Consider the following 25200-nt stretch of genomic DNA (forward strand, 5'->3'; position numbering starts at 1 on the left):
ATAATGAACAACATGTTAGTTATTGTAGATTGGCCTGCTGATTTGGCCCACTCACCATCATAGTCAGCGGTTGCAGCAGCATAATGCTACAAAGTGAACAACCAATCCATGTTGATATCAGCAGGAGGAGAGCTAGTTAACGTTAGCCATTAGCAGCCGGTGGTCAGCACAGTCCTTCTTGGCTATAACGGAGCTAACAGCTAACAGCTAACAGCTAACAGCTAACGATAACGGAGTGAGGTTCCATTGAGTCACATAATGATGCGTTCAAGCTCTAGTCAGTAAAAATGAGCATTGTGTGACGATACATTATAACTCTATGATGACATGTTCAAACGTAATTTTGTAAAATGTTTTTGGCTTAAAACTTGATATTTCACATCAATATAAAATACATAACATAGAGGAAATTATGATTATGATAATCCAAAACACCAGCTCATGAATGCAAAACTATCTACATGACTGCATACCACTGCATGTGAGAAATTATTAATTTATGCTTTGGGTGAACTCGCCCTTAAAAGATGCCAATTTCAGCACAAAATATGCGAAGCTGCTTAAATATCAGTCTTTATGAATTGAATGTCATATTTAGTTTGTTTATTCTAGCTACATAATCTGTTAGCATAAAGAGTGAGTTTGTTATTGTAGCCATTATTGTGATTTGGTCTTGTAGCTTACCTGCACAGCCTAATGGGAACCTGGCTGTAATATCAACAGCTGCCACAGATGAATATATTAGGCTTAGAGTCAGACTCTTTGTTCATTTGCCAAGAGAGTCTCCTGCCGCACTGTCAAGGCAAGCTCCCCTGGGACTTCAGCATCAACATTGCATATTTAGCAGATAGGAGGAGAGAGAAGGTGGCCCACATTGGAAAATTGCCAAAGCAGCCCATACCTAACCACATCTGACAGGTTTATTCAGAGGTTGCAATTCAAATGTGTGGAGGTCGTAGAGAATGACTCCTGGACCAGCTGTTTCCCATCATTGTCACAGTTGTAAACTGCATCCCCCGACACCTGCACCTGTGTATCTGGGTGGAGAAAAAAGAAACTCCCAACATCTGCCGGATGATAAATCTAACCACATCGCAGCAAATTAGAGGCTGAATGAGTTTGACTCTGTATTATCTGAATACATCACCATCCCAGGACAAGTGCTCTCCGCCGGCTGCTGACAAATAGGCTCTTGTGTTCATCAATGAAATGACAAAGAGATATTTGTTGCCTTCATTTATCACAGCTTAACATTCGCTCTTATGCATGTTCACATCCTTTTATTTTTGCTGCGCGGCATCGCCATGGGCAACAACATTTGTTCAGCTCGAGGCGCTTACTTCCGCTCTCTTGTTCACACTAAGAGCACCAGACCTGGGTTACCTTTTGGTGATACGTTACAGAATCTTTTTCTGGATGTTTTGTGGGTTTACATAATATTCCTCTGTTAAAACTCATGTTTGTATCAAATTACTCCAAATCCAATTGTTACCAAACAAAATGAAATGCTATTATGCTGTGATCCAGTCTTGGCAGCCCCATCAATCTTGAATAGTTACTATGATTGCAGCCAAATCTCATTTTATGTAATTAATTAGGTGCATTGAGAGTTCTGTCTTACCTGCTGCTAATCCCATTGGAGAACAATTACACATGATGTAATTCTCATTTCAGGAACAAGGCTGCATGTCATCTTTTTTTGTGCTATTTCAACTGTTGCCAACATGAAATCAGAGGAGGCTAATCAAAGTAGAAGAACTTCGCTTTCATGCTAAATCTAGAGCTATGTGTAAGTGTGTTTGTTTTGTTCACACCGAAGCTTAATTCCTCTGGGTGAGAAGACCAAGAAATGTGCAATGTATGTGGGTTGGTATTGTTTGTGTTAAATCCTCCAGGTACAGTAATTCGTTCTGAGCATTGTGGGTCCTCAATGACTGTTGTGGCGTTAAAAAAAACAACCATCCCCCTCTCTGCATGTCCAGCCCTGCTGAGAGCCAAGCATTGTTAATTTAATTGTGTGCTCTCTGGCACTACACTTGTAGCCTTTTTAATCTAAATTAGGTGTAATGGTTAAGAAATACACTAATAAAGAAGCTGCATCCATCTGGTGTGGCAGGCATGACCAGGCATGAAGATACGATTTAAACCTACACACATGGGAAACTAAAAACATGAACATTTATGAATTTGTTTTTGTCGGTCAACCAACCACTTTGATGGTTTTCCATAAAATGTGGTAGATAGATGCATGATGCCCAGAGAAGGATTCCTCATGACGTTGGTGATCTCTGCCCTTCCATTTTGCACCACCAGCTGGTCAGCGAGAACATATCTACAAAACTAATCATATTCCTATCGGCCTCTGCTGCACTAAACTTTGATATTGAACTTTAAATATTATACTCGCTAAGCATCAGTGTAACATTGCTGTCATTGTGAGCATGTTAGCCTGCGCCTCACATAGTGGCCGTGAACTCTTAGCTCTTTATCTTATGGAGGGACAAGCGGGACCATCAATACATAAAGAATGTCAGACGTGATGAAATGATGATGATTTACATGGCCACCTCACTGGATATGGATATTCTGTGCAGGTTTTACATTTTCTCACACTTCCTGCATGACTCCAAAAAGGATTAAGGCCCTGTCACACAGTGCCGTATGGCAGAAACGTGTGCTGGTGCATATGAAAATGAGCATATACAACATATATGAACGTACACAGAGCCTATTGATAGCGTATCACGTACTTATACAAAGTGAATGGCCAACGTATTCGACGATTGCCCAACAGATGCATAACGCATTCCTAGCGTATTCCTTCGCCGTGTGGCGGAAACGTATGCCGGCGTATACGGACTATCGGCAATACGCTGGTGTACGTTGGTAAACGCTGAGGTCGTGAAAAGTATTTTGAGCATGTTCAAAAAAAAAAAAAAGATTTGTTGGGCATTCGTCAAATACGTTGGCCATTCGTTTTGTATAAGTACGTGATACGCTATCAATAGGCTCTGTATACGTTCATATACGTTATATATGCTAATTTTCATATGCGCCAGCATACGTTTCTGCCATACGGCACTGTGTGACAGGACCTTAAGCAAGAGCAATTATAAGAGGCAGTGATGTTAAATTTTGTTTTCCAGTGCCGATGTGTCTGCAGGGTTAAGTTGTTAATGACATGAACTCTCATGATAATACTTGACAGATGTGAATATGCTTTATTTAAAACTTACATCAGAAGATCAAAACCAAAACGTAGTAAAGTAACAGTACGGAGAGCTAAGACATTCGTCAAGTGTAACACAGCAGGGTAGTGATACTTCGACTTGATGCATGGGCCAACTTTTTGCCGTGCTCGATCTGATAGCTTGAGTAGTATTTCTCCCCCTGCAGCGGAAAAGCTTCAGCAAATTCCAGCCTGTTCAGCGTTCTGAAATACGCTGGCAAGAAGATCTGAATAAATGACACACAGCTTTTAGAAACTTTGAGACCGTGACAGATGACCGAGGGTTACAGATACTTGATTATTTGTTTTCTTTGAACTATATCACCGGGTCCTTTTCTTGCTATTATTGTGAAGACGTTAAGAGCGGTGTGTGGCACAGCTGTGCGGAGGCGAGACTTTTTTTTTCTTTGAACAGATGGTATTGTACTAATGTCATCTGGGAGGAACAAGGTTTTTCTTCTTTTGATCGGCTTCATTTTTTTCGCTTTGTTGTTTGCATTTGTGACACCTTTTGGGTCTCAGCTCAGGCCAACGCAGAATAAACATGTGTCTGCAAAGTTCATAAGGTTAGGACAGTGTGTTGAATTCATTGGTATGTACTACAGTGTGCAGGGAACAAATCCAGCGCCTGAAAAGCCTGCTCTGGGTGTCAGAGGCATCCTATCTGTTACAGTGGTATTGTAGAGCACAGTGGAGCGGCTGTGATACTACTGTTGAACATGCAGAGCCAGGCCCTCTGTTAGTCTTCAGTGGCCTCAGAGGCCAGTCCTTATCTCTTAACAACACGCCTCTCAGCCATCCACTGGCATACAAATGAAAGAGTCACTTAGGGGCTGCTCTCTCTCCCCCCTCTCTGTCTCCACTCCCCCCAACCTCTCACTGTCACACTAATCCTGTTTAGTGTTGGAAACATAGCGTTGTCGCAGTATTGTCGTGCTATTGTGCTCTCCAAGATATTTTTTGAGTAAATGGTATATCAATACCAACACATCGGCTATTATAATAGCTTCAATCACACCATCATCACAGCCTGCTTTCCATTTTAAAGCTGTTTTTCCTCATGTCAGACACCAAAGAAAAGAGTAATTTTCAATGTGCCAGAGTAATTTATAAACCGAGCATGTTTCTCCTCTCAGCTTGCTTGTAAATCAATTATAGAGTAGCTGCTCTAATAAATGGCAATAACATGCCATTGTTAAAGTTTAATATGGTCCTTAATACCAGACAATGTTGTCCAATGTGAGTGGACTGCACCTAGAGAGAGTCGCCTTTGAGACAAGAAGAGGACTCCGTTAACTCTAATGGAACATGGCTTGTGCTTTAAATTAATCAGGGTATCTATCTCGGACCTACTCTGCTAACACTGTGTATGGTCTGCATCAGATACAATTAGGGGTGTCAACGTTCTCCAAATCCACGATTTGATTTGACTTTTAATATTAGGGTTATGGTTTGATAAAATTTTCAATTTGCTATGCCATTGTTATGACTATGAAGACTTGATTCTCAAAGATCAACAGATTATTGATTTTTTGCCATCATCTACATTTTTTTATTTTGCTTTAAAAGGATAGGCTACATGGTATCAAATGTTATACAAACACCATTTTTTGTATGTACCACACTAAGGCCACGGTAAACTGCGCTGTGTCGTCTTTGAGCCTTAGGCTTCTGTTAACTGCGCTTTGTTGTCTTTGAGCTGCAAGCTTCTGTTGACTGTGCCATGTCGTCTTTGAGCTGCTAGCTTATGTTAACTGCGCGGTGTCGTCTTTGAGCCGCAGGCTTTTGTTAACTGCGCCGCTCAGCTGTCTTTGAGCCGCATGCTTCTGTTAACTGCGCTGTGTCGTCTTTGAGCCGCAGGCTTTTGTTAACTGCGCCGCTCAGCTGTCTTTGAGCCGCATGCTTCTGTTAACTGCGCTGTGTCGTCTTTGAGCCGCATGCTTCTGTTAACTGTCCTGTGTTATCTGTGAGCTGTAAACTTGTGTGAGTTTTGTTTTTTTCTTCATATGCTCGCAAGTAGGCGGGGTGGAGTGGAAAACAAGTGGAGGAAATAGATAAAGACAAAGGCAGAACACAGTTTAATACAATTCTATGTTTTACCTAACCCTCTAACTTTCATCTAGGCCAACAATTTAGCCAGAATACAAACTTTTTCAAAAGAAAATCTAAGTGCCATGAAATTACTGAGCACATGAATGCTCCCCAGAGGATCAACCTTTTGCATTTACAACCATTTATACAGTGGCCCTTAGGCCAAACTGTCACTTGTGCTTGACAGATTTTCTTCTAATTAATTTGGCTGATCGGGGATGATTTTTTTTTTAATTGAACGCCCCTTAGGTGTTCCTCCTGGCAACATCATCATATTGTTAGTTATTTCATCACACCTTATTACTGTGATGTGTAATTAGGCATAACTACAGCCTTTAGGGTTCTCGAGCAGGCCTTTTGAACATCAGGCGCTGGTAAATCAGCCAGGATTGACATTTTTTCTTGATTTTTCAGTGTGTCGTAATCTCATGATATCAGCCTTGTTTTGGGTGTTGGTATGTTTTGAATTTTCAGCTGATATTTATATTACAAATCACACATTTGTCTCAGGGGGCTATAGTCGGGGTTACTGAAGCTGGACTCAAATGCAGACGCTGGGACAAGCAGGTGGGAAAAAGAGGCTCCGGGGATAAGAGCTTGCTGGATGAGTAGATGAGACTGGCAGGTTCTCCTCGAGAGTTGAGAGCAGGCGTTAGTGGAAGTAAGCAAGCAGGCAACAAGGCAAACCGACTTACAGGCAGCAAACTGTCAAAAACACTAGTAAAGGCGCTGGAACCGCAGCACATAGACAAACCATATATGGCAGCTATCCGGCAGAGACTGGCTGTTGGAGCAAGGTTTTAAGTAGTGACATGCATTTAAGGGAAATGACTGCATACAGATAGAGAGAGATAGAGAAAGGAGGAAGAAAGAGGTGTAAGTCCCCCGGCAGTCTAAGCCTATAGCAGCATAACTAGGGGCTGGTCCAAGGCAAGCCTGAGCCAGACCTAACTACAAGCTTTACCAAAGAGGAAAGTCTTTAGCCTGCTCTTAAATGTGGAGATGGTGTCTGCCTACCAAACACAAACTAGAAGCTGGTTCCACAGGAGAGGAGCTTGATAGCTGAAGGCTCTGGCTCCCATTGTACTCTTAGAGACTCTAGGAACCACAAGTAACCCTGCAGTCTGAGTGTGCAATGCTCTAGTTGGTTTATAAGGTACGATGAGCTCTTTAAGATATGCTGGAGCCTGACCATTAATGACTTTAGATCAGGAGAAGGATTTTAAATTCTATTCTGGATTGCATGGACTAGTCTCAGACAGGACGTGCCCTATTTTTTAAATCTTATGTGGATGAAAGTACTGTAGAGAAAGTGAAATTGAGAGACTGAGTTCCTAGAGATTTTATATAATATTTTTATATTATATGGGCACTAGGAATTTATGAATGAACTAGTAAAAAGCATGTCAAGGTAAAGTCACAAAACTCTATACCAATGTTCCTACAGGATTATATTACTTGACATGAGAAGCTAAAATATTGTAATCTGTCTTTAACATATAACAATAAAAATAATACTATTAATAATAATATTTTGAGCGTAATGTTGCCAAAGCTACAGGTTTCTAATGGTGAGGGAAATTACATCTTAAATTGTATTAACACATCCCCTGCTGCCTTCATAACATAGGATTATATTAACTAAAATAAAATCTCATTTAATATATATTTCTTATGCAGAAGGAAATTAAATGCATGCTGGGCCTCAACGGTGAACTGAAACTTGCACCACCAGTCTGAAATGACGTTGTAATAAACTTTGATAAAAGTTTATTATATCAGTGTCTTATATGACGCAGCTCATTATTTTAACCAATCACATGTCTGTTTCTCACATCGCATTATAAAACTCCGCAGCCAAGATGTGTAGTCCCGATACTTTATTGATTTCTAAAGTTCACTTTCCATTTATATTCCTGCTGTAGTCGAAGCTTCATGTCTGGCAGCTAATTGTTGATTGATTTTGAGATAATGAACTATACTAGATTCATACATAGTTTCTGTATTAGAAGTCATGTTTCATAGATGAGCTTTTGAAACCAAGATTTGTGTGACAGAAGTATTTTGTGTTTTTATTATGTGTCCAAATGGCAAGCACAGATATAAGAATCTGTGGTCAGTATGACATAACCAGTTGACACTGTTGACTGTTCATCTCGTGCAGGCTTTGACTATCCTCGTGTTTTTATACTCAAAGGAAAGAATGTTACTCGACTGAACTGCGGCTGCTTGCACAAATACAGCTACATGGTTTTACTTTTTGTCCTCCTGTCGAGATTCTTATCATTCAATATTCATAGCCACGCTTGTTTATTCCCGCCTGCAATAAGTCCCTTATAATAGAGACAACTTTTAAATAGATTGAAATAGAATGATCCCCAGAGTTTAGAGACAAAAACAGGCGTGTTTCTGACAAAAACAGAGACATTTCGATTCCAAATGGGATGACATGTCTAGCAATGCACAAACTCTACTTCAGCAGGCGCCGTTTAGTTAAAGCTATTTCAGCTTCAAATACTTTAGTTGTGGCTTTGAACGTTTTCGCTTAGTTTTTTGTTGTTTTTTCACCACTTTGAAATGCTGAAGTATTAACAATTCATATTCAATGTTTTTTATGTATTAGTCGCTATTTTTTCCTCACCTTCAACTTTAGCAGAACCAACTTCTAGCTAAAGCCAGCTAAAAGCTACTTCTATGAAACATATTGCATTTCCAAAGATCAAACGTTTGGACATGAGATTGGTTGACTCAGTCTACAAACTTCAGTTTCATAATCTCAGACATATTCTAGATTACGGCCTGCGTCCTATGTCAGATCATTCCTCAGAATTAAAGTGATCATTGTAAATATCCATTAAGCAGATCCTGAATATTATTTAATCCATGCTGTTACTGTTTATTGATCATTAAAGTGTCTGTACTAATTATCCAGTGTGTAATAAAATTAATTGTTTGCAAAGTAATCATGGCATACTGCTAATTGTTGTTGGAAAAACAAGTGTTTTCCTCCAGACGGTGGTCTGTGTCTTGAGATCAGTGACATAAACTCGAGGACGGGCTGCACTGACAGAAGGTCCTAAACACTGCAAGTATATGAAATGTCCCTTGAGGTGTCCAGCGTTAACCCTGGCACACACAACAACCCTAACACACAAGTGCATAGCACTCGCTGAGTTTAGTTTAAGGTAGCCCACTCTTCAGAGCAATGAAGTATTAACCTTACCCTAACACAACACCACCTCACACCTAAACAACAGAATGGATTGTTTGCCAATGACTCACAAAATGATGCATGACCGTTGGTGAGTAACAGCGATAGGCGCACATTGTGAAACGGTCTCCATTTTAAATGAATTCAAACGAAACTACCTTACATACCTTACATACATAATTATGTATCATACGTGACTTAAGTCACATTTCACAAGGGACACAAACACCGGTCTCCTGGGAGAACGTCTTGTGTTTATTTGACACATCCATCCACCCCAACCTCTTCCCTACACACACTTTTGCTCTTTGTACTACGTTACCTGATTCCCTTCTTTGCTCCCGTCATAATAACAATAAAAGTAAATATGGGTCGTAATAAACTGCTTGCACGGACGACCTATTCGGGTGTTTTTAGGGGAGGACGATCTGAAATTGGAGCAGTATAACCTTCACAATGGTAGTTTTTATTGTATGCATTAAATTTGGCAAACATGTATTATTTGCGATTCATTATTGTATTTGTATATATATCATATTAAGCGTTTCAAAGGTTTCCTCCTCTTATTGTTTGTTAGGTTTCCTTCTCGAGCCTGTTCCCTCCAGAAATCATGTCCACAATCTTCTTCCACTTTGTCACTTATAAATATTAACATTGTTTTTACTTGTACATTTTCAGTGTCGTGAGGATTATCTTTGACAAAAAAACTAATCAAACATTTTAAAGGAATTATTTCCTCGTTAGTGTTTCATTAGGCAGAAAAGGGCGTTGATGGGATGTTGCAAATCAAAGCCTACAGTTTGAACTGCCTGTTGAAAAGTTCCTTTAATTACATCCCTTTGGACAAAAATCACAGAACTGCGGCTTTTACTGTATTTAAAAGGCGTTCAAGGAGTTTAATATTGTAAAAAGTACAGTTGTTGACTAAACTTAGTCGTAGCATTAGCATGGGGAATTGTTGACTTTGGAAAAGCTCTTGTAAGTGCAGAATTACAAATGCGAGATGGGACTTGAATTCCCCCTCGAGCAACCTCTAGACAAATAAAAGGGCCTTCACAAAAACCAACAGACCTCCCTATCGCACCACAAACAACAAAATAAATACAAACAACTCTTGAAAGCCACCCTATGGGATGACCAAGGAGAGTTTTGAGCAAAATAAAGTGATTCCTAAAATGTACCTGTCAGGTTTTCTCCCCACAGTGTAAACAGATGTATGTACGCAGCTGTTGCACCAAATAGTTTACCCATAAACAAGGAAGTATTGTTGAGAGTCATATGCAGTTCCTTCACACGTACTTCGTTTCTGGAGGATTAAAGATAAAAGCATCAATTCAAATGCTGTCATTTGGGCAAATACATGTTTCTAATAAGGAATTAGGGCCTTAATAATACCATGGGTGTGATGAGCATTTTCTTCTGCTGCTAAATCTCACAGACGTTCATTTCAAGCATGCAAATCAGGGGCAGATGGAATTAGCCAATAAGTGTGTGGGGGATGAGAGATGTGTCGCTAGGGGTCGACGCCTTTTGTGGAACATAAGTCCCATTTATCCCAAATTAGGACGGGTGCAGCACTGGTTCACTTTGAAGTTCTTCTTGGCGGGAGCCTGGGTGGAGTGCAGACGCAGCGACTGGGGCAGATTTCTGGAGCACAAACAGATGTTCAAGGCTCATCCTTTGAGGTGGTGATGAAACGTTGCCACAGCGAGAGTCTTCACATCCCACTGTCAGTCAGTTGACACAGAGACAAGGGCAGGGCTGCCGTTCCTACTTTAATAGTCCTGCATACGGACTGTTAAACCAACTGCAGCACGTCGAGCAGTGTGACCTATATCAGCGCTAAGTTGAAAAGCTTCACTGCATCGCGATTTGTTGTTAAAGAAACTAACCCTGTAAGCATTTGATGGATAGTAAAACATGTCCACAATAGGATACCATGGTTTGGTTAAAGATGCTGACGTTGTTGTAAACTAATGTCAGGTCAAAATTTGACCAGAACAGAACAGCACACAGCAGCTCTTATCCAACATCTACCTTCTCAACCTATCCGCTCTTGCAACAGGTCTTATCTTATCAACATCTCTTCAAAGTCAAAACGCTTGCCGTGATTCTTCCTGATCTGCATCTCATCTAACTGCTTTCATTTTGTCTCTGTTACTTCAGGAATATGACGACGGCTACGGAACAGCTTATGATGACCAAGGATATGAATCGTATGACAACAACTACAGTAATCAAGGACAGAAGTAAGTTCTGCTGCTTTTTCCACATCGTATCTACCAGCCTGGTATTCCTTTGAATTATGTTCGTATTGGACATTTGTACGGTTTACAATGCCAGTGCCAGAAGAGGAGGCAGCCACTCTTATGTTGTAAAAGTAACGTATGGATTAACTATGTGTAATGAGTCACTTCTAGTAAACCGGAAAAGAAAATGGTCACTTGACTTGTACAGGTCCCCCTCAGCTATACTGAGCATTTTAGCGTCCTGTCTTGCAGGACTGTTGCATTAGCCTGCGTTAGTTTTATCTAGTAAAGTGGCAACTAAGTGTACTCATGAGGAATAAATCCAGAATCCAAACTGGGTTATCATGTTATCGTACTCTTGAGAGTCTAGAGTTCATACCAGGGCAACAACATGACGGTGACAGGACTCACAAACAGAACATTGGTTGTATTTATGTCAATCCAAGTCTAAAATATAAGTTTATGAGCAACATCTGAGAGCAGCGATAGTGCTGCAGTCTGGCCATTAGGGTTAGAGTAAATTTCATATGAGGATAAATTGTATTTTTGGGTTCAGAACATCTGGATTATGAGCTGTTAGGAGTCATTTACGCTCATTTTCTGCCCTGTTTAAAACTCCAAAGAACACTTTGTGTTAATGAAATATTTTGTGAAGTGTGAAATGTTCTAACTGACCTTTACGTTGTCTTTTAAGATGAAGCCAAAAAAAATTAAATGAACATCGAATTTCACTTCTTAAGTCCGGTTTTTAAAATAAACATTGTATGCATAGCATGATTCAAGTATCATGTTTTTATCAAAGGGCTCAAAATAAACCCATCTCAGCAGACACTGTGACGTATCGCAATAATTGCAGCTCATTACGTTAAACGTATTATCTTTTGTTTTAATCACCATTTTGCTCAATGTGTCTCTGATGTCAATGCAAAACAAAGAGTCTTAGTGGTACGTCGCTCCATTTAACAAAGCGTCCTGCACAGCTAAATGCAGAATATTGATTTTCTTATATCCAGGGAGCTATCACACTCCCCAAGCCCCACAAGGTCAAAGGCTTTCTCTTTGGTTTGTTGGTGTCCCGCTGTATTTTATCAGCACACAATGTGCAACATTTATGTATGCCCGTCTGTGCCACTTCAAAGACAGAGTGATTGTCGCCACATTTAGTTTGTCAAAAATTGGATTGTATTGGCATCAGCTGGAAAAGATGAAAACAGACAGACAGAAAGAAAAAAGATGATTCTGTCTTTTGGCTTTTGTGAGCAGGGTGGTCGATGTTTTCTTTTGTGGAGGTGTCAGGATGCATGTCAGCCCGGCTTCATCCATCTTTTGTGCTATCTCTTTTTGGGATCACACACTCACGCACACACACTTCTCTCCCTCTCCAACACAAAGAGGGATGTATCTTGAAGTGTTGGCTGTTATGCTCGCAGGGGAAAACGCAGCCCCGCCTCAGGAATCTGCAGCTATTTGTTTTATAAGCAGCGTCGTGAATAATGGTGGGGGTGGGGATGTTGTGGTGAAGGTGGTGGCGGCGGAGGGGTTGGTGGCACAGAAGAAGAATGGAAACCATCGTGAAAAGGCTGCAGGCTGGGTCGACTCAAAGAGATTTTCATGTCTGTTATCTGGTGGGAAACAAAGCAACTAATAGGGCCCAGACATGGAAGCCGGTGCCTCCAGAGAAAACTGATTCACTTACTTCTTCTCTTGTTTCTGTGTCCTGGATTTGGTTGAAAAGTTACTGTTACTGCAGGCCAACATTGAGCACGTGTTCAGCTTCATGCAGTATTTCTGTGATTTGACCAGCCTTGGATTGATTAAATGTTGACCATGTGTCAATAAATATAAGATATATTTTGTGGCTTGTTTTCCTTTGTAGACTCCTGCAGACAGTACATAACAAGTTAGGCACGTAATTATGAATATAAGACATTGTAATGCTATTATAAAGCCATGTCTTATCCATTTATTTCCTTTAATTAATGCATTATAGCTACTGCAATTCATTCTGCATCATAATACTGTCCTTGCATAACTTCCTCTTCACAATCATATCTAGATTTTTGATGGAGAAAAGGTGCATTATTTTCCTAAGGAAAGTCATAGCTGGTCCCAGCTGCAGCAGGGCCTCAAGGAGAGAGAGTGTGTGTGTGTGTGTGTGTGTGTGTGTGTGTGTGTGTGTGTGTGTGTGTGTGTGTGTGTGTGTGTGTGTGTGTGTGTGTGTGTGTGTGTGTGTGTGTGTGTGTGTGTGTGTTGTCTCCTAACAATGTTTCTCAGGCCTAAGGAGCTCCCAGTCACCAATCTGAGCTCTTGCTGCGTGGCAGGATTTCAGTTGCCGGAGGATAACAAGCAGAACAATTTACAGTCTCTCTGTCGTGGTATTACTCTGGTGTCTTATGATAGAAACAGGCCTGTCACTTGTGAACACAAAGGGGAAGGAAGAGCAGGGTTTTAAAAGCCTTCTGCTCGTACAAAGATTATAATGCTGCATCCGTTGATCAACTGACACCTTAATTATCTAGGAAATAAATTCAGTTCTCGGTGGTTGTGTTACTATTATAGATAATATGGCAACAAAACTTGTTCTGACTTTAACTTAAACATCCGAAGTGACGTCCCTCACCAGACACAGAATCACCAGAGACGACTCTGAATTCGTCGGCCATCAGAGAATTATGATCATTTGGTGACGAACGTGTGGAAAGCATTTTCTTTCTTACAAGACTTTCACAAAGCAGATGCTTTTTTTTTTCTCTCCATTTTTTAAAATCCTGCGCTGTTGACATTCATGTTTGCACGCCTGCAATCTTTTCCCTGCCTTTGTTGGCACATTATTATAGAAGCATTTGGTGGATTAAAATGAAAATCTAATCTCACTATAGCATTTTCTTTTACCCACTTACATATGATTTAATTGGACAACTCTGCTTACCAGTTGACAACATTCAAATTAATTTCAAATTGGTTAATTACTTTTTTTAAATGAAAATGCAATAAAAATACTGTAACTTAATTTAGCATATCAATACATCATATAAGTCACAGTTACGGCTATGGTACGGCTCTGCTCGAACCAGGTGGCAACCAAACAGAGGAACGTCTGCACAGGCGTTGGTGTACGGCGCAGTGTTTCACGCTGCCGTTTAGAAACAGAAATCTGGTTAAAGTACCTCGAACAAGGTGGTACTTAATAAAAGCACCAGGCACCAGGTGTTATCTACAACTTCTCCAAATGGAAAACCAAAAAAGAGCGAGTAAAGTGGAGCCACCTTGTTACCGTGTGCATTGTCGAGGACTCGTCTTTGTTAGCAGCGACACTAAACTCCTCGAGTTTCAGCAGAGAAATGTCTTAATGTGTGTCAGTTAACAGCTGCCTAATTTAATCTCTGTCACTGAGTCATATTTTGTATTCTTTGCCTTTTAAACTCCATTCTGTAACTAAAGCTGTTGGATAAAAATTGTGAAGTATAAAACTAAATAACTGAATTACAGCCAAGAAAAACTGTTGGTTGCCTAATTTGTGTTTAAACAAAGGCTTATGCAAACAGAACAATTTGAAAATGCTACAATTACATAAGAAAACTACAAACAAAGGCTTTAACATTGTTCTATATTGCAACACTTGAGCGCATGTACTTTACATGTACATGTGTGTTACTATCAATGTTCACAATTTAGACATGATTAAGATTAAAAGGAAAATAAGACGCTCACAACCTGAAGAAACCTTAAGACATGAGACTTAAGTTCAAAAGCTGCTTTTAGACTCCCTGAAGACAGTTTGCGACATTTACATGTTTCAGAAGGAGGCTGACGCCCGGGGGAACCGTGTGGAACGCTACCTCAGCGTGACAGCCTTGGCAGTTGTCCCACCAGCTCCTAGATCACAGCGTCCTCTTACCGTGTTCCTACAACACACAGCACAGAGCCATCATCTTTTTTTGGAGAGGCAGCAGAGAGCTTTATCTCAGGAGAGTTATCGGTAGCTGCAGCGCTTAGCTACCAATCAAGCACTGAGGTCAAGGAGGCTGGAGGACACTTGCTTGCGCGGAGAGCGTCTTTAATTTCATCAGCAGAGAGAAGGTGACGTCTCTGCAGGGAAATGAGAAGGATGACAGCTGTGTCGCGGCCCGGGCTGGACACATGGAGAGGTCACAGCGAGGTTGTCTCTCGCAGCTCGGGTGCGATCAAAGCATGATGACACTTCAGAGGCTGCCGGCTGCTGACACCTCGCACCTTCCCTTGCATCTTGCTTTGGTACGCTATATCGTAGGATGGATCCTGGAGGCCTGAGGGCACAATGATAGCTTTGTGACAGTGTTTTAAAGGGCAGATGCACCCCTGAGGAAAAACTGTAAATCTTAGTACAAGAGGATGAGAACAGAGGAGTGGTTGGAGTTCTAAGCCCTAAAACTACTGAAAACTCTAAGAGCAAGATATCCACCAGGGCAACTTCCTTGACGTGTTTTCCTACATGCACATTCAGACAGGAGCACTCAATATACGACTCAAAGGGAAGATTCTAGGTGTCTTACACTAGCTAATGCTAATCTACATTCACCAAGTATGCTTGTGGCAGCCTGCTTATTTATGTAATATAAAAAAAACATACCAGCATCCAGCTTACTGCTATAAAATGCAGTGGTCATAGCAGTGAATCATTGGGTCCCCCAGCAAAGTAGCAGCCTGTAAATATGGAAATAAGAATAGGACGTTTATGATCTATCTTTAATGGTGAGCAGTGTTGTGGTCATCAATGGAGCCCGGCAGCTCAGTATAAAGAAGAACATGGAGAAGCCAGTGGTTGTACGGTGGAAGTAGGTAATAGTTTGATGGTGATAATGGATTTAGTAGACGAGATGAATGTGCATTAGAATTACTGTGTATTACTTTAACAAGACTAAGAGACTACAACCATGCTAGCAGCTCTGTGAGGCTATACTTACGCACAGTGGTGGAGCTATATGCTAATTGTAGAAAAAACTACAAATTGGCGAGCTCGTTCTTTTGCTCGGTCCAGACTGAAATATCTCAACAACTAATGGATGCATTGCCATGAAATTTGGTGCAGAAGATGAATCCTACTAACGTTGGTGGTGCCTGAATTTTCTTTTAGTGCCACCATCAGGTCGCATCCCGAGAGCCAAGCTGCTTTAGCATTGTTAAAGATGGTAGCCAGAGCAATGGTTGTCAAGGGTCATGAATTCCCATCTCCGCCCTTGTGTGAATAGGTTCACCCAAGTGTTTTGCAAGACCCAAACATTTATTCCCCCTATTTATAGCATTTTTTACCCCCACCTTTAAAGTGGATTCACAACGGGTTGAAAAAGAGGCTAGTTTTTGTTTGCAATGTCTTTTATATTACAGATACAGAGTTCTGTGCTCTCATGCAGACGCAGAACATGTTTGCAGGCCAGTGGTCAGCGAGCCTCCACGTCTTTGTAATGTGTTCTTCTGCATTTGACGCAATGTATTCGATCAGCCTGCCTTTTCAACGCCCCTTCTTTGAGGTGTGCGTGTTCTTTCCAGGCCTGAAGGCAGACTGCACCCATTTAGTACAACGGGAATATCAGCATTGTGATTTTTTTAAATCTTAGCACAGATTGACTATGTTAGCTGTCTGCCTCTGAAAGCCTGCGGTGCCTCACAGATGCTGGGTACCTAGATGCTGTTTTCGAGGTAGACAGCTTGTCAAGATGAGTGACAGGTGCTGTGGCGGGAATTAAAACCATCTGAGTGAAAGGAGGGCGGGATTTACACCACTCTTTCCGCATAGAGACAAAAGGCCTATTGTAAATCGTGAACGTAATGTTCCTTCAACAATAGATAACTAAGTCTCTCACACATTTTAGATCACAATAAAGCAAACCAAGCATGTTTCCAATTAAGGGATACTAAAGACTACTGAAGACTTTGTGTACTTTCCAACAAACCCCGGAAGAAAGTAACATAAATGGTCCGTTCAAAAGCAGAAAGAAGACTCATTTGTAAAGATATATCTTTGCCGTAGGCCATTCTGTCCCTCTGTGTGACTCTTCAGCAGGGGGTCAGAATCGGAGATAGCTTTGCAATCAGTCACCACATTGAGCAATCACCAGTGTGTCCATGAGGAGGGTTTCCATTTGAAATTATGTGAGCTTCATTTCATACTAAATGGTGGAGAACAAAAAAAATTCTCCTTTTCTTTTCTCTCCATCCATTTTCATTGTATTGCTGTGTGTGGAAATCACCACGGAGCTGATGTAATCAGAGCATTCAGTGTGTGGCACTCCCGTTTTACTTTTTTAACCTTGTGCAAAGAATGAATGAGAAACGATGTTACACGAGGAAGTATTTCAGCTCAGGAATACACATTCACGGTAAGTTAAACTGTGCCAATATGCAAGAAATAGGCTAATAGAAGAAAAGCTGTCGACATCACAGCGGCACTTTGTTACCTCTGCAGCCACTCGTTATGTCCTACTAGATTTCTTCAAATTCATCACAGAGGACTGGAAGAGTAATGGTGATGTAGGAAAACAAAGTCCACTAGGGACGTGTACTACATCATTCAGATTTAACATCGCCATCTGTTTCGTGGTGGCCAGAAACGGCAACATCAGTGCTGAAGACGAAGCATTTACAGAGATGACGGATACGCTGGCGAGGCAGGGTCTTAACCGCTGCAAAAACTAGGTCTAGAATCAGATGCCTGTAGTGTTCGCCTCCCCATGCCTGCGCTACACAAACACACACACACACACACACACACACACACACACACACACACACACACGTGCTTGTTTATTCTTGGCCAGTGAAGTTGGGGAGACACAAACCAGCGGACGCCTTCTGCTAATGAATGTCAAATCAAAAGTTGACCTATTTAGAAAGTCAAAGCGCTCTCACACCTATGACAGGGCAATATCTGGAGTGAGATCTAACCCCCCCCAGGCAGCTCGACTCGGGCTTGTGTTCATGCTGCCAGCTGTGCACTTCTGACAAGGCGACGCTGTGATTTGGAATCAATGATGATAAATGTGGAATGTACTCGGCGGTGGAGAAGGTTTTCAGGTTAAAGTTTCCTTTAATCTCACACCGCCTTACTTTCACTTGGCAACATTTCTTTTTTTAGTTGAAGGAAGCTGACATTTTCAAACAAAGTCAGTCACTGGAGGATACGCCTTAATGTTTCATCTGTGATACAGTTTTGTATGAAGTATATCAAGCTAAATCAGATTATGCACATATTCCATTAAAGATTGTGTATTCTTGCTGTTAGCAATTTGCCAGTTTAAAACGTCAGCATTAATCCTATTAAAGCATGTGGGGGGGGGGGGGGGGGGGAAGAAATGCTAAAATGTAGCTGAATGATACTGCAGAGACAAATTGGTAACTTTATGTTAGCATATTTTTAGTTTGCTTAGTTTACTGGCCTTACAGGAATAAAAACGTTCTTTATCATATATTGGAACTGTATTAAACTTTTATTACATCACAGATTTTATTGTTAAATAACAAACAGCTCCTCTGATAGATGGCCCAACAGCATAAACATATATGTTCTCGCCTTGTGTCTTTTACTAGTATAGTTCTGTACTTTACACTGAATATGTTAACTGTGTACTGGCGTTAATAAAGAAGGTTTAGTCCAGATGTATGCCCTGCAGAGTGCTGATAGATGTTGAACCTGCTGGAGGTGCAGCAGACGCTGTCCAACGTTTGGCTACACAAAGCAGAATTTTACCAGAATCTTTGACCTTCAGGATACGTCTCGAGTCTCACCGGTCTCTGTAATTGAGAAGAGAAAGTAACTACGGACAGAAGTTGTGTAGCTATATTGACGAAATGTCACCTCAGAAATTAGAGGCGCCTAACGGCTTCTGTTGCACTCGTCTCCTTTTGTGTGAAGAGCTGCACCGGCTCTCAGCACAGCAGAATACTGTTACTGGTCCTTTCTGCCTTTAGAAACCTCAACAGTGAAGTGAAAAGGCTGGGGGGTTTTTTTTTTTAAGAAAAATTGTGAGATAAACAGTGAAAAGAAATGCTGGGGAGAAATGCTGCCTCCAGCCTGTGAGCACGTCTTTGTGCACCATCCTGCTTTCTGTGATTTGGATGTTTTATTTATTGTTGAATATGACACGGAGCTGTACAGTGAAAGCCCAAGATTACCCGATATTTCGCATGCTTCCCAATATGTCTGGAAGCACCTGTGAATTGCGGCAAATTGATTTTCTGACATTCATAAAAATTGATGTGTATTTTGAAGGCGACCTCTCTGGAATACACCCCTGCATTTTGGCATCGTGTGAGATGTAATTATTTAGCATCCTGTCAGGTCTTGTCTCGAGGTACACAACACGACGAGCCAAAACATGCATTCGGTTGCCATGTGTCTTTCTATCTCCGTCTCCCCTCTTCTCCCTCTCTCTGTCCCTGTCGGCCAACGAATGGTGTCAAGGATATTGCAGTGACTTGACACCCGTGGCAGATGCAGGGTGGCACCTCTGCCGCGAGAGCCGACTGGAAAGCTGAAGCTCGGAGCAAACAGCAGCTGGCCTCACTTCTTGGAGGCAGACTGCATTAGCACATGGGGGGGGGGAAGCATTGTTTGCTTCTTCTGGCTTGGCATTGTTTGTAGTTGAATTATGAACTGTGTAAAATTTATGCTAAGCCTGACTTAAGGCACTAGCCTCTGTCTCAGCTGTCTCATGTCTCATTGAGCTGCCATATTGCTCTTAAAACGATTCCTCCCACTGTCCTCAATTGGTCATGTTGTCTTGTTCAAGAAATTGTTGCAGAAAACAATAAAACAACAAATCAGTTTGTCGAGGCATTATCACTCGTTGGAAGGCTGGTTCCACCCACGATACAAGGAAGCACGTTTTCACTTTCCTTAACTGGGATTTAACACTGCAGACAAGTCACCATGAAATATAATGCAGGTTTATACAAGTGTGCATGTTGTCATCACAGCGTCCACATTACTCGGGATAACCCAGAGAACACACTGAATGCTTTTTATGTCATTTGTTAACACAATTGGATTGAAAGACATTGTATGTGGTGGCAGAAAGATTTTTAACAAAATTTAACACAACTTAACACAACTTAACACAACTTTACACAACTTTACACAACTTAACACAACTTTACACAACTTTACACAACTTTACACAACTTAACACAACTTTACACAACCAAAACGTAGTCTGTGGTCTGTGTGAACCCTGTAGTTGAAGAGTGGCTGTTTTATTGTTATTTTGGGAACATGAATTAAATGAATGTTTACTTACTAGCACAGTGCATGGCTTGAATCTTTCATTTTAAATTACCATCAATGCACATTTTCATTTATTTTGTTCTCCAGTACTCTAGCTAAGACAACTACTATGCTAATGTAAAGCAACTAAACAATGTAACTTTATCAATCAGCTAAATAGTAGCATTTATAGCGGCACTATTAATAAATGCATCTCTCAGTTTGTCAGTGAATTTATGGAATACACAAAGAGGAAAGATGTGGAGATGAATAAAAATGTTCATTGCTTTGCAGCTTCTTCATATGAAGCAGACGCTGCTCAGGGAAAGCACACTTAATAGCAGACAAAATTAGTAGAGATTGATTCCCCGAGTGCTGCACACTGTGGTGTAATTTGATAGAGGAGCGAAGTGTCTCAACCTCTCAGACCTCCAGTTGGGCTTTTTAACATCACACCGCAAAAAACTACTCCAGTAACGGGAGTGAAATGTAGTCCGTTACTCCCACTGCGGTGTGTCATTACTGTCACCTCTTTGCCCTCAGCAGTCGGCGGTGTTGATGTGGTGTGTCGGGGTTTTGGATGGTGCCTTCAGCTCTCTAATCCGGAGAGCAGAGAGGTGCTGCTGTCGCTGACAGACAGACTGACTGACAGGCAGGCGGAGAGGACCCAGCTGTGATGGCTGGTGTCGGCTCAGTGGCAGCCTTATGATGAATTGCCTCTCTTGAATGATAGCGCTGTTACTGAATGATACTGACGCAGGATTGTTCTGTCAGCATCTCGACGCCGACCGCAAATAAAATAAATAAATAAATGAGCGAGAAATGAACCGAATGCAACTCGGCTCCCCGTCTTTTTATTTTTCATTAAAGTTGCCACCTCTCATAGATCTCCATATGCAGCGATATGGAACTGGAAGTTTGTGCAGAAATACGGTGGCGGAAATTGCCTTGTAAAAGCAGATATGTGGAGGAACTTTTGAGTGATTGAAAGCTGCCTCATGTTTGCTTTTTACTTTTATTATCAAGCAGACTGTATCTGAAAACACTCTTCCTGTGTGCTTTTCATTATTGCCACTGCAGAAATTATATGTGATTGCATCATGATAAATATTACTTTAATGTTCTACCATAATACTGAAAGTAAGGGGTGCATTGATGCAGAATGTAATGTCATATTTATTCACCGTACTGTTCTGTCTGTTCACAGCTCAGATGACTACTATGAATACGACCACAGTGGGGAATCGTATGATTCGTATGGTGAGTTGCAGACCTCTAATATATCCTGTGCTAATTGTCAAAACATCAATTTCTAGTTTCTGACACTCCACAGCAGGCTTCATCTTCTTTGTCATATCATCTGGTTAACTGTGGGATGTCTTAGACCCAATTAAAATAAGCATTTTTGAAGTAATAAATTCAGTAGGGGTGACCCGAAACAGTCAACTGATCTAAAGGCTCTGTCACTCAGTGCCGTATGGCAGGAATGTATGCTGGCGCATATGAAAATTAGCATATACAACGTATATGAACGTATACAGAGCCTATTGATAGCGTATCACATACTTACTTGAATGCTGAGGACGTGAAATGTTTTTGAACATGCTCAAAAAACGTCTCACGGCCTCAGCGTTCAACAACGTACACCAGCGTATTGCCGATATTCCGTATACACCGGCATAGTTACCACCATACGTCGAAGGAATACATTATGCATCTGTGGGGCATTCGTCGAATACGTTGGCCATTCGCTTTGTATCCGTTTCTGCCATACGGCACCGTGTGACAGGGCCTGACTGCCAATCTCACATTTAAAGCGTCGCATTGGTGGGAATATGTGGAATAAAGGACCATTCCATTCGGGCTGTACGGGGGTGTTGAACGGTTTCTTCCAATAATCATGATATATAGATATTTATATACCTAAGGTGATGTGAAAAATGATGTAGTTATACTTATATGAAGATGTGTCTTTGTGTTGTCAAGGTCATCGTGCTCAGCTAAAGCTAATACAGGGAAATCTAATGTTGGTTTATCCCCGCCCATATGAAACCTTCTTATTTATTACTTACCCAGTTAACAACTTCATTCAGGCACTGTTTTCAAACCAAATGAATGTTTATTGTGTCTGGAAAGAGTTCTACACAACATTCAGACAAAGCTGACAACTCTCGAGATAATGTTCAACAATACTGTGTCGACCTTTCACAAGATGCAGCAGCTAAGGTCACACTCGCTGAAGAGTGCACTTGAGTGAGCTCATACACAGTGAGGTACAGTAGATCGTGCTGCTGCTGTTTACAGCGGAAGGTTGATCCATCTCTGATCGTGGATTTGTGAACTGGAAAATATAAGATGAACTCTTCATAGCAGTCATTTTTTTAAACTCTGGTTCTTGGTTTGGAGCTGCAATCTAGCTAATCCAAGATTAGGCTACTTAAAGTGGAAACAGAAAACTTGTTCCACTCCCTCTCTCCTAGCGCCTCCAAAGGGTATTATTGTTGGCACATGCTGTCGCAAAGACAACCGGATCTGTTTTCCTCAGCAGCTACCAACAACACAGAGAACACAGCATTTCGTTTTCCACAGTTCTTCAACCGTCCGCCATTTGTTCTACAAGACCTTTGATAGGTTTGATAACTGGGGATAGCTACTGATAGCTACCAGGGAAAACAAAAGCGCTACCCTTTTCCTGTTTTGGTTGAGCGATAGTTGGCACACTTCCTTTGTGTCGTAAATCAAGTCTTCGTTTTCCCGCGAGAGAGTGAAGGCGAGGTGCTGTCAGTATTGTGCAGCCTTTACATTGTGCATTCAACGTCATAATGATAAGTTATTGCAAAATACTTGTCTATTGACACTCATGTTACATGTAAATCTAACCCTTCAAAATAAATGTTAGTTAGGGACCGCCTGCCAATGGATAACATAATTATAATTATATCCTCTGCATCATTAAACTTATTGAAGACCTACGTGTGTTCATCTCATGCTTTAGAGATTTTAATGTGTTCTTAAAAGTCAAAGCTCATAAAAACTTTCCCAACTTTTCTAACTACAATAGTGGAAGAACTAAGCCATATCAACTCGTTAGAGCGCCATGTACCTCCACATGAAATGAAAACCGCTGTCGCATGGGTCACACAGCAAAAGGGCGACAGTTCAAAGCAAACAGTTAAACAGAGTTGATGTGCATCCTTGTTCTCGAAACACAAGGTTACCTTGGTATTATTTCTTCAAAGTGACTGTCAGTGAAAGGGTGACAGGTTTAATTAAGGGGTATTGGCTATGTGCTGCCAACAGAGAGCCTGTACACAGAAAGAAAACAACCCTTTGTGAGCCTCAGCTCTAGGGAAGTCTCAGCGCTGGCTGAAGATCAGACAAAGGGTGCCATCGATAGTGGCACTTTCACATTGACAGTACCAGGAGGTGTACAGGGGCTGATTTGGGCTAATGGTAATTGTGACCTTTTCGCTGGGAGGCACTAAACGGGTCCTTTTCAAGTAGCTATTTGATCCTCTCATTCAATTATCTGAGATGCATCCTTCCAGGTGAAAGTCAAGCGTCTTGGTGTGAGTCACTGTTTGTATTCTCGGCTTGAAGATGAGCACCGTGGATACCAGATGGTCAAAGTGCTCTGCAACTTTCTGCTGCACTTTTATAATATTGGTTGAGCTTGAAAGACTTTCACGGGTTGATCTGAATGACTGATTTAAGTAAAAGGCCTCTGTAATCATCTTTCTGTTCTTTTCTCCTTAATCAGGTCTGGAAGAGTGGGCAAACAATCGCAGCAAGGCACCGCCAGCACGAACAACCAAGGGAGTGTACAGAGATCAGCCATACACCAGATATTGAACTGTTTATACAACCTGCACCTGAGTCCTCATGGCTGTTTCAACCCAAGTAATGGATTTTTTATGGACGCTCCCACCTTTTTAGAATTGAAAACTAAACCGCAAAATAATACAAATGAATAGTGAGACACTGAATGAGTAAAAACTGGTTTCTAAAAATGGCATCCCCCTGATTAATGAAAAAAAAACATCCTCCCACTGGTTAAACTGTGTAAAGCAATTTAGGTAATCTATCCTTTCTTCCAGGACAAATCGACTGGATGTTGAGATAAAGACTCCATAGTACATTAAGTTTCTCTCTCAGCTATGTGGTTGTGAAGAAAGACGTTGTACCAAAGATATTTGACTTGGTAATGATTAGTGCATCACTACAAGCCGTTGGTACAATATTTCTACGCAGCTGTCAGTGCAACTTAATGAATACCCACTATTCTGCAAACCTTGAGCTGCGTGGTTGATCACTTTAAAATGTAGTAGCTTAGTTATAGGAAAGTGAAGTACTGTAGATATTTCTTCTGAGGGGTAATTGGTGAAATTGTGTCCCGTGTAAATGAAACATTTACAAACTGAAAAAGAGAAAAGTCATACTGTATACATATTGTTTTGCTGTTTCCTCCTTTTTGTAAAATAATAGTTATTTAGTGTTAAAGGGCTTATAAAAGCATGGTGTGCAACTGTGGATATTGTCAGCTGTTTTATTCTGAAAGCCTATGTAGTTGTGTTCATGATTATGCCCCTAAACATCCACTTTAACACATCTATAAATAGCTGCTCATACTTTATGTACACCGAACAACCAGAGCTGCAAAATAGCTTTTTAATTTTTGTGATAATTTTTTTAGATGCTCTAAATAAGTAATTTTGATGTCATTTTTTGATTTGATACCAGATGCTTTTCTGACTTTGTAGGCATAAAATTCAATTTTGAGAAACCTAATCACATGCTGGGGAAGTGGAAATCATTTCCATCTAGAGATATGTTCAACTATAATGATTTTGAGCTTATGTAAGCCCTTTAATATTTTCTTCTTTGTTGATGCTGAATAAACATTTTGAAAGAAACCACTTGTGTTCGAGAGAATAATTATGGACTCATAAATAAGACTCATAATTTAAACTAACAAACCCTAATGAAAAAGCTAGATAAGTTTGGCATATCTTTCCACTAGATAGAAGCCTGTACTGAATGAAAACACAATGTATATTGTCATAACTAAGTGGAAAACAAGATAATACAACATATGTTTTTGCATAAAATCAAAAAGGTAGCAAGATGGCATTACCAAAAAAACGTGCAAACAGCAAAAGGCGGTTTGTGACCTTGCAGACGA

General features: G+C 40.9%; 1 protein-coding gene across 2 annotated transcripts in view; it reads left to right on the plus strand.

The window, feature by feature from the left end:
- Positions 1-24971, plus strand: part of khdrbs3 (KH domain containing, RNA binding, signal transduction associated 3) — a 96207-nt gene extending 71236 nt beyond the window's left edge. For both annotated transcript variants that reach the window (XM_029443176.1, XM_029443175.1), the window contains exons 7-9: positions 10698-10780; positions 21226-21278; positions 23779-24971. In XM_029443176.1, the coding sequence (XP_029299036.1) occupies positions 10698-10780; positions 21226-21278; positions 23779-23870 (228 nt within the window). In that variant the 3' untranslated portion in view covers positions 23871-24971. The remainder of the gene's footprint in view (positions 1-10697; positions 10781-21225; positions 21279-23778) is intronic.
- Positions 24972-25200: the final 229 nt, after the last annotated feature.

This window comes from Cottoperca gobio, chromosome 11, assembly GCF_900634415.1.
Source record: "Cottoperca gobio chromosome 11, fCotGob3.1, whole genome shotgun sequence".
NCBI classification, from domain to species: Eukaryota; Metazoa; Chordata; class Actinopteri; order Perciformes; family Bovichtidae; genus Cottoperca; species Cottoperca gobio.